We start from the raw sequence: 18,339 nt of genomic DNA on the forward strand, positions 1-18,339 counted from the left end.
CTATCGACGGCGAGGAACAACGGCTGCTTTCACGTTGGGCATACCAAGCGCTGTGCCCCCCACAGGTCCACCAACGTTATCGACCAAGGGTTTCCGACGTTTATGGTCATAGGTGCTGTCGCCATTCTGGGTTTCGGAGAGAGGTGTTTGATCTTGCTCGTCGTCATCGCGCATGCGTTTTCCAGAACCATTTAATGACGGGTAGGCTGATGGGCCGTTTGAGGAGGTGGAGTATGAGTCTCCTGTTGTTCCATTGGTAGCAGCACCACGGGTATCACTCATTACATTGTATAGATTACTGGAAGGTGGCGCGGGTCGTGGTGGAGTATGGTATCCCTGTTGCCAGTGTGATTGGCTGCTGGTGCGTGATGTGATCCTGCTGTCGGAGCCATTTTGGTGAGATGTGGAATCCGTCAGCTCAGGAGAGAGGTGAGGGTGCTCTCCCGAGAGGCTTGTTGCACTCGGATTTGTGGTGTATGTATATGAGCCACGGTTGGCACTGTAAGCAGTATTGTTGTCGTTGATATAGTCGGATTCATTGTCATGATCTGCCTCTCCCTCACCCGGTCCATGGCTCACCTGTCCGTTTCCCTGGCTGTGAGAGTATTGGTCAGCCCTGGTTTCATTGGGAATTGGCTCGCTTGTCACTTCCGTCCGTCCCGACGGAGGTCCCATTGAATGTTTGATATAAGGGTTCGCGGATATTGACTGTCCATACCTCGACATATTACTCTGTTGGGTTAGGGCGTGGTGTGATGCATACTGCGCTTGCGATGTAGGGGTTGTAGAATAGTAGGATTTAGAACTGTCATAGCTCGGCTGACCTTGATGATAAGACTGCATGCTCTGCAGGTTAGCACCCGGGGGTGTCGTCGCCGGTGTCGTCGGTATCGATCTTGCATTCGTCAAACCCGTGTCGATTGAAAGAGCTTGTGAGCTCTGGACGCTGCTCCCCATACTTTGTGCCGGCCATTCATAGGAGCCGCCGTGGTTTCCAATGCCGATTAAACTGGATGCGCTGGTTGGGGGAGTGGGGAATGTATGAGAACGATCTAACCCCGGACGAGCCGAGCCAGAATGGGAGCCAATGGAATGAGGAGGCTGGGATAGATGGGATGTAAGCGGAGCGTGCATTGAATGATGATGATGCAAAGGTGAGGGTTGTCCTCCGTGGGATGATCGAGAAGCCTGGCTTGCTTCAAAACGTCTCTGATCATTCCTAGTTGTAAGAGCGCCACCTCTGCTGGGCGGATTGGTAGGTTGGGGGTAAAGTAGCGCTGAGATTTCATGTACAAACAATGGGTAAAGATCCTCTGTTATCTTTTCTTTATTTGCAAATTCTAAAGCACGTTCAAACGGGATCCTAGTGAGTATGTTAGCCGAAATATCTTTACCAGTGGATGAATCATAGATTGAAGTTTATATATATACCAAACGCCCTTTAGATGCATTGGTCCGATCTTCACCACGTTGCGGACCTTCTCGCTCTTCAAAATACCATCTCGTCTTCCTCTTGTCATGCCAGCAACATTGAGCAACTTCGTTCCGTTGATCATTTGGTTGTCTAAAGAAAATATATTTGTCAGCCATAAAAAGAAAAAGGGGAGGACATAGTCGATATTTTGTGCATACGAACCTTCTCTCCGGGCAACGCAAACGCCCTTGGCCTCCACTTGAAAACACAGGCTTCCCTCGTCTTCCCATAACGTTGCTGTAACCCTGGGTTTGGCACCAGGAGGTGGTATTTGACCGGTAGTATCAAACGTATGAGTCAAATATGACTGACCATGGCTGCTTGGACCTGGCATATATGCGTGAGAGCTGGGAGTATTTGCAGTCATTGCTTTAGACATCAATTAGCCAAATAAGTTGGGTTTGAAGTCCCGGGACAATTCGCCTCCCCTTGGAGTGGGCAAGATAAGACTATTTCAGGGACAAATCTTACCAGGTAAGGGTAGAATTTGAGCGGGTACATGGGCTGTCAGGGCATTTGTGACCGCCTGCGTAGCCGATTGTGGAGAGGTAACGCCATTAGAATACCCATATGAAGGATAGGATGAACTGCCAGTCGAGGAGTAGGAGGAACCAGATTGCAGAACTGGAGGCTGGGAATACTGGTAAGGCGGTATCCCTGTTGCGGGAGTTCCGTGGGATGAGTATGGTTGTGCGGACGACAAATGTGATGTATGAACATCCAGGTAAGGCTGTGTTTGATTCATACTTCCAAGGGATGTTTGGCTGTGGCTATATCCGTCACTCACAGTCCCTCCAGCGAGGTAATCCGGCTGGCTAGTAGACTCCAGGGAATATCGGGAAGGAACCCCACCCGCTCCGTCGGAGGACGAAGGAGGAGGGTTCTTGGCCTCGCCCGTAGGGCCCTGAGGAAAATAGCTGACCACAGCACCGGCGCTATTTGAGCCACTCGACGACGTTGTCGATATCAACGAGTCTTGAGAGCCCGTTCGACCCGAGGCGGAGAGCGGCTGTGTGTGAGGAAAAGTAAGAGCAGGTAATTTGTCGCTGCCTAACAACGGCCGTTCTGCAGCGTGATGATTGTACCAAGGGACGTCAATAGGGAATCGAGTTTGAACCTGGGATATCGACGGCAGCTCCAGCTTTTCGGTATTCGATCACACCGGCTAGAACAGGACGAGTTGATCCTGTAGGAGAATTGGATTGTCGCGTTGTTTGGCGACAAGACCACCGCAGACAATATAGGGTATTTTGGGGGAATTAATTAATACCCGTTGCAATAGCGCAATGACTCAATTTCGATGGCAATCCTGTGAAGAGAACACACGGCTGCGGCATATATATATCAGATCTTGGCCGCTGTTCTGGGTACTTCAGAGGCCGAGTGGTGGTTCCAATCAGGTGTTAAAACTGGAGAGGGAATCACTTCACCAAATGTAAACACGCAATGGAACGTATCTGAGGACTATATGACAGTAACAGATAACTCTCAGGACAGCGTGCTGGGTTCGTTGAATCTTGAAATCGTTAAGGGCTTTTGTTTATTAAAAAAAAAAAAAAAAAAAAAAAAAAAGGAAATATAGAAGAAACGAGGCGTCTAGGATTACGAAAATGACAGAAGACAAAAGGCTATCACAAGTCACCAAAGAGCATCAAAAACAATCCACTGAAAAATGGCTTGTTCTGGTTCGTCTTGTCGTTATTCTGCGCTTCTCACGTTAGCGCAAACAGTAGAAAGCACAGACGAAATGGGCATCGGTTGGATATCTGAAGCGAAGATATGACGAAATCGAAACCGAAATTGCAGGTTCAAAATCGAAACGCGCAAATGGAGGTCGAGGTTCGTTTCAAACACGGTATCAGAGCACGTTGGAGGATACTCGCTGCTCTGCATAAACGGGAAGATAAAGATCAAAACGGGACGATCGCGACAGCGGTGTACTTGAGCATTAGGCTCAGGCGAAGTATTAACGGTCTGGGAGTATCGGGCGACGGTGGCAAGATTTTGAAATCGTTTGTACAACCGAATGTGCGAGCGTCTTAGCGGGTACAGACGGCAGATGCTCAAAGGGAAAACTGGCAGAAAATAGGACGAGCGAGCAGGCGCAAAAGAAGACAGAACGTAAGAGTGTGAAATTGGTTGTTCTCGTGGCTATCGTAACAGTCGTTGCGGGTCGTAGATGGAGTTTAGTATCCCTTTTCTTGATATTCTTTTGTTTTCTCCTTCTTCTTTTATTAAAAAAAATAAAAATATATTTTTATTATTATGCTTTTTTAGTTTTTTTTTTTTTTTTTTTTGGGGGGGGGGGGGAATGGCCTATTGCGTCCCTCGTCTTTTTCTTTCACTTTGAAGTGAGGAGGGTGGAATATGGAGGGAGTTTGTGTGTGCGTGCACGCTGTGAGAGATGCAGCAAAGACACGATCAGTAAACCAATCCGTGAAGGGCTGGAGGATCATTAATAACAGCTTGGGTACGACTGGACTGCCGGGATGATCGGAGAGGTATTCACCTAGAGAGCAGAAAATGATGGGCGAGAGAAGAATAAAATGAAAGGTGGCTGGGAATCAAAAGAGGAAGAGGACAAGAGGAGAGACGGAAGTGTGAGAGAGAAGGAGAAAGACACCGGAGCGTGAGGAGTAGCAGAGAGTCGGGCAGGATGGGGAAGCACAGTGAGTGAGTGGTTGGGGAGGCTTGATAAGGGGGCGAGGGAGCAAGAAGGACGTGGAACAGAGAGAAAACGGAGAGAAATACAGGGAGAGTAGAGTGGAGACGGCCTTACCTCACTTGCTCCCAGTCCAACCTAGCAGAAGATCATATATGAAAAAAGTGGAGGCTGGTGGGGGGGGAGGGGGAAGAGAGAGAAGAGGGGGGGGGGGGGTGAAGGAAGTCAGTGAAGACCGATTTGTGTTGTAGCAAACGCTAGAGAGCGACGGGAGCTGGGCCAAGCCGTGGTGGATACTGAGCCTGGAAAAGGCGGAGCTTTGTAATGGTGGTTGATGCTGGTAGGTAATGGCTGATGCTGCCAAACTGGAGGTGAAGGAGGTGAATTATTATTATTATTATTATAATTATTATTGATTGCTTTCTTGCTTGCTTGCTGATGGCTGCCTGACTTTGATAACAACAATGGGCCAGCACTCCCCCGAGTGAGAGCGAGAAGGACCTCACGCTCCAAAAATCAGATATTCCAACGGTCAGCTAAGACTATTATTGACCAGACAAGCCAGGCTAGCTAGAGAGCGGAGGAGGAACCTAGGATATTATTATTATCTTTAAAATGCGCAAAAGTCGGATGAAAGAGAAAGGAAGATGAGGGAAAAAGGAAGATGAGGATATACTCTGCCAGATACAACCAATTCGCTAGTAGGAGAAGTTTCTCTTTTTTTTTTTTTTTTTTTTAATTATTATTATTATTATTATTATTATTATTATTATTTTATTTTCAAGAGAGGAAAGGAAAAAGCAAAAAAACCAAAAACCAAAAAGGAAAAAAAGGAAAAAATAAAAAGGAAAAAGCAAAAAAAAAAAAACCAAAATACCAACCTCCGTGATTTTAGTGTGAGCCGGAACGCCAGAAGGCGAAACTTGAGAGGAGGAGGAAGATGAGGAGGTTGGGATCGGATGAGGCTTGGAGATCGGCTGCGGGATTGGCCCAGCGGGGGATAACAAGAATTGTCTTCCCAACGCACAAGATAATCTTCCAAGGAAATGAAGAAAAATAGGTGAGGGATGAATGAAGAAGAGGAGAGAGTTCTACATAAAAGGGAAAAAGAAAGAGAGATGATAGATAGGGCATGATTGTTCTCCTCCCTCATTTCTGAGTTTGGCTCGTTCGACTTTCTTTCTGGGCAAGTTGAATATTAATTTAGTATTTTGAAATGCGTCTGCTGCCTCTTCTGTGTTGTCGTATCATACTATCCGTACCGCACCTAGGTGTTTTTATGGTCTATCTCGAATGTTTTCTTTTTCCCTCTTTTTCTTTGCTCTTTTCGTTTGCGTATTATCCGGTTGGTACCATACGTAATACAGTACAAACAGTATAAATACAATACCATACGGCGATAATGATTATTTAGAGCCAACAGATGCTGGTTTTTTGTGCGACCTCAACAAAACTCTCAAACAACCTCGTTCTCAGCTCTTCTGTCCCTTGCCAAAAACGCAGGCCAAGGCTCATCTAAAGAAAACTCATCTAAAGAAAAATAAACTCATTGAAACAGCAGTTGAAACCTTACCTCATTCTTCTTATTTCTCCGTTCTCTTCCTCATCTTCAATTGTGTTGAACTGTGGATCAGCGTTGTCAAAGGCGTGGCCCAGCAAGCCAGGCAGGCTGATCTCACTTTTACCATTCATTAGTCTACGGAAAGTTCCGAGGTTTCGATGAGGCTGTTTCCAAGGGTTCCTTTATATCATTGCACTGTGCCAGATGCTGTATCTACAACCTCAAGAATCCGTCATCTTCTCACATTGCTGTCTGGATAATCTACACACTCGCAACGGATATATATCCTACTCCGTTCTTGCATAAAATACCATATATGCTCATGTGTACTCCGAACAGTTCATGCATGATCCGTGCCATGTAGTGTCCTACATCCTTCTGAAGGGACATATCAAAGGCTTAATTTAACTCTATCATCAATGTCAGTCATTGTCCTCTCTCAAGAATGGAAATGACAGACAGCCCTTGAATAATGGGTATCAAGCATTGCACCATACCAATCCGTGTGCCGGTTAACTCTGCGGAAATACGAACAACAATTTCTCTCTCTCTATGGCTCTGTTTAGCCATCTGAGCTGATAGAAATCACCCCTTTCCCGTCATGAAGGTGAAAGATCAGTTGTATGATGCCCAATCCCCACAGAGAGAATTAGCGAAGTTTAACAAATATTCATTCTTCCCCTCTTCCCTTAGAGAGTAAAATAAAGGGAAGAAATGATATATGCACCGCACCAATGAGAAAGTCAAAAATAAGAATGACCCAATACCAAGGTAGATTCCCGCTTTCACCTTTTTCTTTTTCATGCAGAGAGAGAGAGTGGACTCACCCAAACCAACCCTCCGGTTCTTCTTCCAGATGAGTTATGTCGTGTATTTTCCTAGTTGAGATAAGATCCTCGTAGAATGAGGGGAAAGGACAGTTTTACATCAACAGGCATAAAAATAAGACCATACCAGCCATGCTCCGGGGAGAAGAGGAGCGGGAACCCGAGGAGGCGGGATGAGGAAAATGAGCTTTTTCATTTTCATTTTTTTTTCTTTTGAAGATGAGCCAATGGGCTGGGAATTAGAAGTTTTGGTTATGCAATTTGTGCTTAGGGTTCCAATTCTCCTTCGTCTTGATCCAAAGACAACAGGAGCCGGGTGACACAAGGGGGAAATTGGGAAATTTTACCCATCAGCCACCAGTTAAACCTGGTATTCTAGATATTAAATGTCCGGTATCTAGATGCATTACATACAAGAATCAGCCACATATATATAAAAAGAGAAAGAAAAGAGTTAGAGAACCAAAATTTTGCTTGAGCGAGAAAAAGAAACAAAGCAAGATAAAACCTAGAACTGGAAAGGAAAAGAAAGGAAAAGAATGAACAGGTTGTGGGTACGTACTCCGGCCTCCGGAGTATGTACGGCAACGGTCCCAAGGGACGAGGAGATGGTGGCGGTGAAAGTCATGCCAATAAGTGCTCAATGAAGAAATCAATAATGCAGGCACCTGCCCGGGAAGAAAAGAGAAGGGAGGAGGATCAAACATTCTGTACCAAGATAGCTAATGCTGTGCCAGCAAAGATTCCACAGCGGCATTCACTCTTTGAACGACGTCTAAAATGTTGAAGTGAATAGAGATCCATCTAAGAAAAAAAGGTGTGGGGGAGGACGAAGATGATATCACCCAAGGAAACAAATAGCAGTCAAGGAGTGATCATTTCTATCTCTCACAAAAAAGGGAAAATATAAAATAAAAATAAAAATTGGATAGAAATCACACTTTCCCGCCATCCTTGTGGAAGGTCATCCAAGGATAGGATTACCCAACATTTGCGAATGTACCGTACATAGTTCATACATGGTGGGTCTACATACCTGGTATCTAATGGAGAGACTCCAGCATCTATACTAGATCGTGGGTAAGAGGGTAAAGCCATAGTTGACAAGGGGATTCGCCTTCAAATTGAAGATGTCAACATCAGACACCACGGCGGCTGGGAGGGGGGTTGCACTCGGAGAATTTCAGAGGAGAAAAATAGGAAAAGGAAATGCAAAATAATAAGGTGGAAAAATCCCTGATTCAACGATATTTCTCCTTGCTCTCTTTTCCAATTTCTTTTTCAGATGGTAATCCCAAGGTTAGATTTTCTTTTATCTTCTTGGTTGCACCAAACCCAAGGGGAAAGATTCTTCCTAGTCAGGATGGAAAATATTTTTGATGTAAACGAAGCTATTAATTTATTTCACTGAACTTGCCAGGCTTTCTATTTCAGGGAAGGTTGGTGAGCACCCGATTACGATGTGAATAACCTTGGAATACCATTTTCAGAATGATTGAGATTGCCTTGCCCAGCAAGAAGATTAGTCGCGTCCACTATGCTTCCTCGAAGAATTATACCTGGAGTGGCGGGCACATGAAATATGAAGGCCAGAAGGGTCCGGACTTTTCTTTCTTTCCAAGATGCATAGAAGCTGCTAGGAAGCCCTCGAGAGGCTAGGACACAGCGCAATGCCTAGGTATGAGTTAGGCTCAACCCATTGGATGGAAAAGGCTACAAAGTGGGTAGCGAAAGCAATCGACGTAGCCTCCAGCCGCCTATCCAATAGGACGTCGACAAGATAAGTGTTTTATATGATGCAGTTGGAGCGACAGGGGAGAGACACGTAGGTCCTCTCCCAGGTTGACTTCCGGGGGTAAATGTGTAACTCATTCTCACATGACTAGAGAGTACGGAGACTGAAGATGGACGAAGAGAACTTGCTGTGGCTTTCGATTCTCCTCCTCCAATTAGTCAGTGAGAAAACGGCAGAGAGCTTGAATCCACCTGAAGATAAACAAATGGCATAGATTGAGCTAAGAATAGCTCTTCTGTTTGGCTCCGTTGGGTGAAACTTCAAATTAGGGCTTCGGGTCGATCAGAACAGATCCGCTTGTTCCACCCGTACCAGAAAAACAGCTCCGTGGTCTGTAATATGGAATACTTATTTTCGGGTTTAATTACCTACAGATAGATACTGTCACAGTACGATAATACATACGCATATCGAAACAGCTTGTCGGTCAATGTCATCATGACCAGGGTCCAATCCCATAAGATAACTTCCCAATTCCCGGCCAGGTCAAAGGTCCAGGAACTCAGTATCATCAAGCTCGAAGCGAAGGGGCAGAAGCTAAAGAGAATAACTCAACCCTTGGGAAAGCACTAGTACAGGGATTACCCCATTGCCATCCAGGAATTTGAAAAAAGAGGGGTAAACCGCTCTGAACGCTACCTAGGTACTTTAGCACTGTAACTAGAAGAAAGGGACAACGCATCATTAATCTGATCAGATGTCATAAAAAGTTTCCCTGATAAGTTTTAAAATCTATACATTATGTTGAACATCAAGCTTTTTGCAGACGGAACCAGGCAGCATCAATCTCCTTAATTCTGCCTAAAATTTAAGATGGCGAGAAACAGAAAAGGGGCAAAGCATTCAGATCTTTAGTGTTAGTGGGTCACTTGACTTTGCTACTTCTGTGCCCGTTCTGCGCTTCAACAATGAAGTGGCACTGTGCAGTGGGGCTGTGAACCCAAGGCTTTTTTGAGTGGGGACAATTCCCAGCAACCAGCTTCATACCTGACGTTTGTTGGTTATCATTACCTGGTAGCAGCTACGTAGTCACTAAAAAATCAATCATCATCTCCATCAATATTAATTATCCCATCATCAAATCATGAGGTTCTCGAATAAAGCAGAACCAGAGAAGGCGACCTCGCTTTCGAGCCGAGGCAAAGGCTTTCCCCCGTCGGTCTCCCGCAGCGGGCAAACTGCCACAGCATTTTCGTGCAGCTACGTGCAGCTATATACACAGAAAGTACCGTACATAGATTATAAATAGAAATAAATTCTTTCAAGTTTTGCGATTAATTGGAATAACGAGGAGAAAACTAGCAAAGGATGTTGAATCGGTACTGGAGTTAAATTGACTCGGCGCAAAAAAAGCAGGGGTTGTTTGTACCGATATATATATATATATATATATATATTTTAGAGATGTGAGGCAACGGTGAAGAGGTTGAGAAATCATGAGATAAGAGTAATCCACGTAAAGCGGAAGGACAAAGGGACTGGTTGGGGAAAACTTGGAGGGGGCAGTCTGACGATCAATGCATGAGACTAAAGGGGTTGATATCGTCGTTCAACAGGGCTCTGCTCGAATAGTGGTTCGTAACTGCTAGCGAGGAGGCTTCTGAGCAATGAACCAGTGGCAGAGCTTGACTGATGTGGTTGGTTTTGTATTTTCCTCATCGAGCACTCCATTCCGGTACTTTCTGCGGTAACATTGTTGACATATGGGTGTAAAACATCGTTCTCGTGTTCAAATCAATCACCAGATATCATGAATTTGTTTGATATCCGAAACATTCAAACTCAGAAAACTAAATACCCCAACCAGCCACGACCGCCGCGGAATGACAAGACGTATCGGAGATAGAGTGGAAATCCCCCACGGAGAGAAATAACAACCTTAGCATATTTGGCCCGTCCCTCGAGTTGAACTCCAGAGATGACCCCGTTTAGCCATGTGGATTGCACCCTCACCTGCTTCCTCTCCTACATATCCGTGTCTTAATGCAGGACAAGCAGAACCGGGGAGCCCTAGGGTGGAGTTAAAAATTTTAGAAGGTTAGCAAGCTTCCTACTTAGATGTCGTGGGGTCAATGCACTGCAAGTTGCTTGAGAAGGAGAGAGGACCAAAATAGCATGTTCCTTAACGTCATGTTCCTGTCGCCCCCATTTGAGCCATGAAGGTAAGTTAATAAGAGCCTTTAATAAGAGATTTCCTTCACGGCTCGCGAGTTTCAGTTTGCCAACAGAGCAGACCCAGAGCAACGAACAAACTCTCTTCCAGTTCTTGAAAGTTCAGCGTATCACACCAATGGATCCAACCGCGGGCGTCACGGGGAGTTGAGGTGACCGCCTTTTCGACCAGCCACCTGCTCTCCTGACAAACAAATGGAACCACGAGAGCGATCTGACCGAGGAGATTTTTCCAGCCTTGCCAGTAACAAATGTCCAATGACTTTTTTTTATATTTTCTGTTTGTTTCTGGTTTTGAAAAGATTTTTTATTTTCTTTTTTAGATTTTCAAGAATCATCTGATTGTCACGTCCAACATACGTTCACCGATTGATTGCCAATCGAGATAAATAACAAATGAGCCCTACAAGGCACGGAGGTATAATAAACGTAGAGTTATTGTCATCCAGAAAGAATTTTTTCCTTTCCCAAAGGTAACGCTATTTGGAAAATTATTTAACAAAGTTCTGATATGCCATCATCCTCCCCAAACTAAAGAAAATAGAAGAGAGAGCCATTGCCGCTTATTAGCAGCTTCAACTTACTTGGTGCTGGCGGTCCGTCTAACTTGAAACTCTCTGATATCACTATCAAGCTTTTAAGGGTCGAGGAACACCGAAGCAAGCTGAGGACAATGAAGGACTGTTTGTCCAAAGGATCATTTGAATTTCTCTATCCTCTGGCCTTATCAGCAGCGGCAGCTTGAAGCTCCTAAACCAACAAGAATCCAGAATCAACTCAAGAGACTTGGATACCTTGCATTCCCCATGACTGGGGTTAAGGATATCGCCGATAATTGCACCATACAACAAGGAGCCATGGACATTGTGGGGCGATTGAGAGGAAGTATCAAGTTCAGTTCTTCCACTCTTCTTATCAGCATTTGGGGGGGGTTGCTTTGCGTTGGAGCATTTTTATTAAAGATGAGATACCTGGTACTTACTCCTGCTCTTACGTGCAAACACCTTTACATACTGTTACGGAGATATTCATGACACCAATACAGTATGAATTGTACAGTACGATACCTATCATGCGTTACAGAACGAATACAATTACTTACCGATTTTTTACCTCATGCCAGGAACGAGCTATAAAATATAAGCACCCGCCCCAACGCATATCAAACGGACGAGGGTACAAATGGCACTGCTATTGCTTGATCGCACGCACGCCGTGCATGATATTACATGTCTTGTAAATCTGGGGTATCCAAACCCAATCTAGCGCAAACCTAAATCTCGAGGCAAAAATGAGAAATGAAAAGAGTAAAGCCAAAGAACGAACGATTCTAAAATTGCGCCCACCAGGTCAACTTACAACTTGAAGGTACTCTTGAACCAAGATAGCATGGACATGCCTTATCAATAACTGTGTTTCGGTGCCTTCTAAACTACCATCTCGCTTTGTTCCTCAACAGCCACATGGCTGACCAGATTGTTGGTCCAAGTAAAACCGGACTAATATGGCAGCCATCCATGGTTTGACGTCAAAAACTCTTTCCACGCTCACAAAGAAGCAAACGGAAGTATTGAAATGGAATATATACCTTGCATGGTTCATATTTGAGTACGTAAACATTGGCAAACGTATGTCAAGGGGAATTAGCAGCTGGTAACTGCAGTGCCAACGGAGCGGTTCCATAGTTCATTCAGTAGAAGCAGGCCCCCGCCTCTAAGTCGCGACAACGACCATATCACCGTTGATTTTTTTTTTTTTAATAGGGCAGCTGTTGCTTAAGAGACCATCTTGATGACATTAAGTTCAATAAGTTGGAGAATCGCACTTCTCTTACAGGGAATGGGATCGTTTTAATGTATTTACTCCCCATTACCACTATATCTGGTTGAGCCCCTTTTCCGTCACGGGATTTGCTGGTACCACATCCTTTACTTATATCCAGCTTTATTATCATTGTCGGGTTCAGTGTGAAGTTTTTGAAAGAGTTTTAATGTGCATCATGGTGTAAGAGCAGGAGGTGTACACATTGTTACCTGCTGTATATGTGAATCAGAATTTGCTGAGCCAGAACCCAACTATCAAAGGGTCATTCTTCAAGAGACTCAAATACCGTGTTTAGTAGATGGACTACTCTGATTCAATCATTTTATTTCTATCTTGACGAAAGATATCTCACAAGAGTCTAAAGCTCGAATTAATTAAACAATGAACCGTTAAAATATCAAGATCTTTATTTGATCTACTCTTGAATGGATCTCTTTGTAACCTCCACCCCATTGCGAACACTTACCCACATCCACACACACACACATTTCAATGAAATCTTCAGCTGAGAGAAAGCTATCAAGGAATAGCGGAAAAAGAAAACGACATCCAAAAAGAAGGGTTTTCATATACAGGGACCTCGTAAATGCGAGACATGCACACAACATAGCTGCAGGAAGCACGAAACAAATGAACTCTTCTTCCCCGCATACTCCCCCATGCAGGAGTTGAACCACATGCCATGTGCCTGTCAGGCGATCCTCTCGGGGGGGGGGGGGGGGGGATGAATATGTACAGACTGTGAGAATACTCGAAAGATCTGCTCGAGAGATCTGCTCGAGTAGTTGCTATTATTGAAAAGTTATATGTTTATTTTGTGAGGAGACATGAGAAGAGCTCTTCTTGGAGGAATAACTGACGTTGTTGTTTGTGTCCAACCAACAGCTCTTTGCCCCGCTTTTATTGCTGTGGATACGGCACATGAACATCATATTGTATTGCATATCAAATATTATCATGTCGTAGTCAATATATGTCAATGAATTAATCGTATTCAATGCAACGAGAGATATCCGGTTATTTTTAGCTGAACGCTAGTTAATGCTCGGCTAACTACCGGTAGGTAGGTAAAGGTGAATCACCAATCCCCGCTTGTGTGCAGCATCGTCAGTGATAAAAATCTCCTTAACTGCAAGGGCAGTTAGGAAGGCTTCGTCATAGGCTTGTACACGACTTGTCAGCTGCAAGAGCAGAATTAACCTTGCATTGCATTCTTCCATGAAGACTTCTGCTTAAGATAGTTTTCAAAAACATGCAGGTATCAGATCATGTATGCACAGCGGAAGTTAAGGCTTCAGCAAATGTCTGCCTCGATCTCCTGCTTTTTAAGTTACATCCATTTCCTGTCCACTTTCTGCAGAAGAGCATTGTAGTCCGAAGTTTGCCACCTAGGGAGCCTCTAACACACGCTTGGTTAATGCTTTAGTGAGACTGAAAGAGGTTTTATTTAAGACGCCCTGTCTATATCGTATTGAGTATCCCGAGGTCATCGGCTGAGGTAATAATAACTCTGTACGGGCAGCCGTAGCCAAATGCGGATACAAGTAATCTCCTGGCAGAAAGTAGACTCTGTTTCAAGCTTAAGAATAGCATACCAGGGGGATATGGATGCGATTACTTTTACATCTCGCCAGAAACGAAAGTAGATAGATATGTGTCTCGATCCTTCACTTCACTTTTTGTTTCTCCATGATAACAACATTTATAATAGGGCGCACGGGTCTGGACGATAATGTGTGGAGTAATCGGAGTGTATTATTCTTAGGTCACTGGCACATGAAAGCGGAGATAGTTCCCTGATCAATAGGGTATAAAATATGCCTTGTATTGCCTTGGCTATAGCATCCTTCACAAGTAATCAATGGTTGTGATGTTTGCCGTAAGCATTTCTTGAAAAACTGGAAAGAAAAGAAGTGCCCCCACCTTTTTTATACTCAACCATATGCTATTATTTGCAACCCCACCGTTGCAACCCTGCCGAGCACCTCTCACTAAGTGCTTTCATGAGCAATAATGAAGATATAGAAACAACGAACTGAGGTTGACGCGCCCTGTGTCTCTCATCAACAGGCCTACCCCCTTCAATGGCTTCTCAAACCCCATAACAGAGAACTGCAGTTCCCTGGTAAAGGTTTTTTTCTTCCAGAGGTTTTAAACGGGCAAAGGAACCCTAAAATGGGGAGAACCACAAAAAATGCAAAGATGATCTGCAACAATGGATACGGTACGTACGGAGCAATTTTACTAGCGTATGTTAGACGGGGTGGTATTGGTGACCGCCATAACGTGAAACGACAACGGTCATTTGAAGATACCCACTTCGTCCAGTATAGCTCCGATTGAAGCCCGGCTTGGACTGAGGTTTAAAGGTCCAACGCGGAATATTGATGGGACATGCGATTTAATACTGGTGTTGCCTCTACACAGTAGATCAGGAATCACGAATACCCTGTTCGTGAAATTGGATGCTTGTGCGGGGCGGAGAAAATGACCCCTGGGGGTTTCCTTGCGCACCAACACGCTGGCAGCCCAGTCCATCCGTCCCACTCTTGACCAGATAAGAATGTACTCCGTATGCACTAGGATTTTCCGTCGCTTTTCAGAGCCTTGTTTGTCAAATGAGTTGGTGGATTTCACGCAGCTGCTCTTCTCATATTGGATGAGCAAATACCGAAGCCCAATATCCGATGTTGGCCGGTTTTGATACCAACCAGGTCAATTACTCGTGTGACGGACATACAGTGTCTCTATTTGCCTCGAATTCTTTATCGAAGGTTTTGTTTGACCTGGCGTTTAGTTCGGGTGGAGTATGCGTGGAAAGGTGATAGTGGGTCAAGGAAGAAATGAATGGAATAAAAGTGGAGGAACACAGATCAAGAGAAGAAAAGAAAAGAAAGCAATGAAATGATGCGAGATTCTGTCCCTGCACGAATACAACATTTTGCCCTCAAAAATCCATGATAATTGGCCAGGGAGAACAGCCTGAACAGCACACCAACAACAGTCCAGGCATCGTCAGAGACTCACCAGATTGAATTACAATAACTATTTGCACAGCAACGAGCGTCGAGCGGTTCGATCAAACAGGGAAGGGAAAGGAAAGGAAAAATCAAAAATTAAAAATTAAAAATTAAAAATTAAAAATTAAAAAAAAAAAAAATGATGGATCAACAGACGTGAAAGCGACGATGACGCTGCCTCCAATTAGTTACGGCAGAAGCAAATCGAGAGCAAAGGCGCGGAACGAGGATGGATGATCTTTGGCTTCGTTGATCGCCAGCGAACAGAATCTTGAATTGGGATAGCGCCGAGGCTGAGCTTGTCAATCGCAGGACGTGGTGCTGATCGACTGGCGGTGGAAGCGACCACGTATGTGACACGCTGACCATCGAGGAAATATCCATGAAATCCTCCCGTCAAGCGTGACTTGTTGGTTATGTTAGTCGAGAACGCTGCCAGGGAGGAGGGATAACTATTCTTAGTTGATATGACGAAAGGCCGATTCAGCGTCCAAACTCTGAGCTACTGACAAGCTGCCTCCTCATGGCTCTAGAAAAAAAAAAATTGGTGTTCACAGTATCTCCACTGGCAGCTTGGTTAATTCCGTTTCGTGCAGCTGGTTTTCATTCGATTCGCCAAAGTCTCTGTATTTGTGGGCTTCGGATTCTACTGTGGTAAGCATTGGCTACCCATCATCTGACGCGAAACGGGTTCAAGGCTCCATTTTTTTTCTTTTCTTTTCTTTTCTTTTCTTTTCTATACAATTCTCAACTCACATATCCACCCCCTGTGAGACCAACCAGATGATTTGGGTTCAACAACTACAACAGCGCTGACCCAAAAATTGAAGGAATGACAGCGACTGCTCATCGCCAGCGTGGATATTACCTATTTCCGATATCGCGCGGGTCAATTATGCTGTGACCATTATAGTCCTCTGGGATGAATCTACGTCGCGCTTTGGAGATCTTATAAATGACTACTTTTGAGATTACCTACCATTCGTTCTCTCGTAGTGGGACTTGATCATCAACTTTTTGTGGGTCTCATCATGCCTAGATAGTTTACCCATCCCCTTACTCAATGCTGTCAAGAAAAATTGACGAAGCGATCCCGGTCGTGGTGGAAGCACTGACATTGAGGCAAGAGATAATATCGAGTGGCAGTTTCGGATGTTATTAACTGTTTAGGGTCAGATCAGTCCCCCCCCCCCCCCGGGGTTCACATAACGAATTGCTGACTCTCACCCGCTGCGGGATTGAGTGGTTTTTATTCGATTTTTGCTAGACCTATCCTTGTCATGCCCCTCAACCATCCTAGTAAAAGATCTTGACGCTCCCCACCACAGCCTACAGCATACCCTACTGCCCTTGCTTCCCGACGTCGCACAGAGTTTAGCCCCCTTTTCAACTGGCCTAAGACTTGAAGAACAAGCGAAATCATAGCATTCATGTGGATGGCCTGCCCCGTTTCAGCTGCATCGACCCGTTAATGCATATGCAAGTATGCAAGACAGCAACAGACCGATCCACGCCACGGATCTTATCTTGGAACTAGCAGCAACACCAAACTATCCCTAGCCTAGTTCTCTGGCCCTGAGCCTGACTGTGGACTCATCTATTCCCTTCAACATCATCTATCTCTCAACGACGATGATGGCATAAAGATAGAAATAATCTCGATATCCCCCCCCCCACCCACCCACCCACCATCTTCCTCCCCGAAGTTTGGCCGTTTTATGGGAGGATTATGGAGATGAACAACATAGAAAGTCCGCGTGCAACACGACTACTTTTAGAAACTGGAATCACATCCAGCGCATTCGTCAGGTAACTCTGCGCTCAGAGTGTGTGCTCACTGGGGTTGGACTGGGTTTTGTGAATCGTGTCTTCCTCGGGACATGGTCCCTTGTTTCGTGCCAAGTGGCTCCACCCATATGTCTCTTCGGAAGAGGCTGGCTGATCGACTCTCGTCAAAGTGTTCATGAACTTCCTCAAGTCGAGAAGTGTCCATTTAGGGCTCTCTGCTTCCACTCTGAATAATGAGGAGTTTCGTGCTCCCCTGGGTTGGCCTACCGGTTGCTCAAAGTGACAGAAGTCATGACGAGTCGTTACAGAAATTTCGGCTTTTGGCAAAGGGTGTCCAAGCTTGTGCAACGCCAGCAGTACTTTGGGAAAGTACAGAGAATATGTGGAGGTACGCATGAGTTGGACAGAAAGATCAGAGGTGCAAGGGCAAGTTGCTTTGCTGTGCAACTTCTTGACCGCCAGGCACAAGTCCCAGCAAACAGGCAAGCCCAAGGAAATGGGCTGAGAAAATATGCTAATGTGGCACATATGTGGTGTCAACGGGAGCTTTCTTTCGACCAACGCCTTTTTTTTTTATTATTTTAGTTCAAGATGCATTTTGTACGCCCCCGTTGGAGGTTGGAAGCGCCGAATAATCAAATCCAGATCCAAGACATCCGAAATTGTTCATCATATTGCCCTATTTTTATTCTTTCCTGTCTCCTGACGTCTTCTACCCCCAAACCCTGGGCAATGCAAGTTGCCGCCCAGGTTGGATTCTTGGACATAGCATGCTCCTAGGTGCTCTAACTATACTATTTTCACCTCGGCTGAGGAAAGAATTTTATGCGATATGAGCCCAACTTGCCATGTATTTGGAGAGTACCCCTTTCCATTCTATACTACTTTCTTGACCTATCCCCCTCGTTGCACTATTCTGATATGGCACCCGCGTAATCCTTTGAGTGGAGATGCATTGAGGAGGCTCCATGGGAATAAAGACGACGATTAGCATTTAATGCTTGCTCTCCGTGCCGTCTTTGGATGAACTTACCTCGCGGGGTATCCTCACTACGTTCATGGTCCGCAGGTGCGGAGTGTCAAATCATCCAATATACGTTTTAGGGTCTATTGTACGCACATACGGCCCGTAGCATTTTGGACACAGGCGCTTTTATTCCGATGTTGAGATCTTCCTCGTGGCGTTGCGTCACGTGCAGGGAACCTCAGAAGCGCA

The 18,339-nt window shown here is 45.0% G+C and overlaps 3 protein-coding genes across 3 annotated transcripts; all 3 read right to left on the bottom strand.

Annotated features, from left to right (window-relative positions):
- On the bottom strand, positions 1–3,367 carry PADG_05267 (uncharacterized protein; the record flags this gene model as incomplete). The annotated part of the gene is made up of 5 exons (XM_010762361.1): positions 1–1,363; positions 1,432–1,564; positions 1,637–1,843; positions 1,946–2,615; positions 3,191–3,367. The coding sequence occupies 5 exons, from the start codon at positions 3,365–3,367 to the stop codon at positions 1–3; spliced, it is 2,550 nt and encodes an 849-aa protein (XP_010760663.1).
- Positions 3,368–14,616: 11,249 nt separating this feature from the next.
- Positions 14,617–15,053, bottom strand: PADG_05269 (uncharacterized protein; the record flags this gene model as incomplete). Its single annotated transcript, XM_010762640.1, has 2 exons — positions 14,617–14,921; positions 14,987–15,053. 2 exons carry the CDS (start codon positions 15,051–15,053, stop codon positions 14,617–14,619), a joined length of 372 nt encoding a protein of 123 aa, XP_010760942.1.
- Positions 15,054–16,199: 1,146 nt separating this feature from the next.
- PADG_05270 (uncharacterized protein) lies at positions 16,200–16,453 on the bottom strand (the record flags this gene model as incomplete). The annotated part of the gene is made up of 2 exons (XM_010762362.1): positions 16,200–16,273; positions 16,315–16,453. The coding sequence occupies 2 exons, from the start codon at positions 16,451–16,453 to the stop codon at positions 16,200–16,202; spliced, it is 213 nt and encodes a 70-aa protein (XP_010760664.1).
- Between the last annotated feature and the right edge of the window lie 1,886 nt (positions 16,454–18,339).

The sequence above is a fragment of the Paracoccidioides brasiliensis genome (assembly GCF_000150735.1).
Source record: "Paracoccidioides brasiliensis Pb18 unplaced genomic scaffold supercont2.6, whole genome shotgun sequence".
Taxonomy (NCBI): domain Eukaryota; kingdom Fungi; phylum Ascomycota; class Eurotiomycetes; order Onygenales; family Ajellomycetaceae; genus Paracoccidioides; species Paracoccidioides brasiliensis.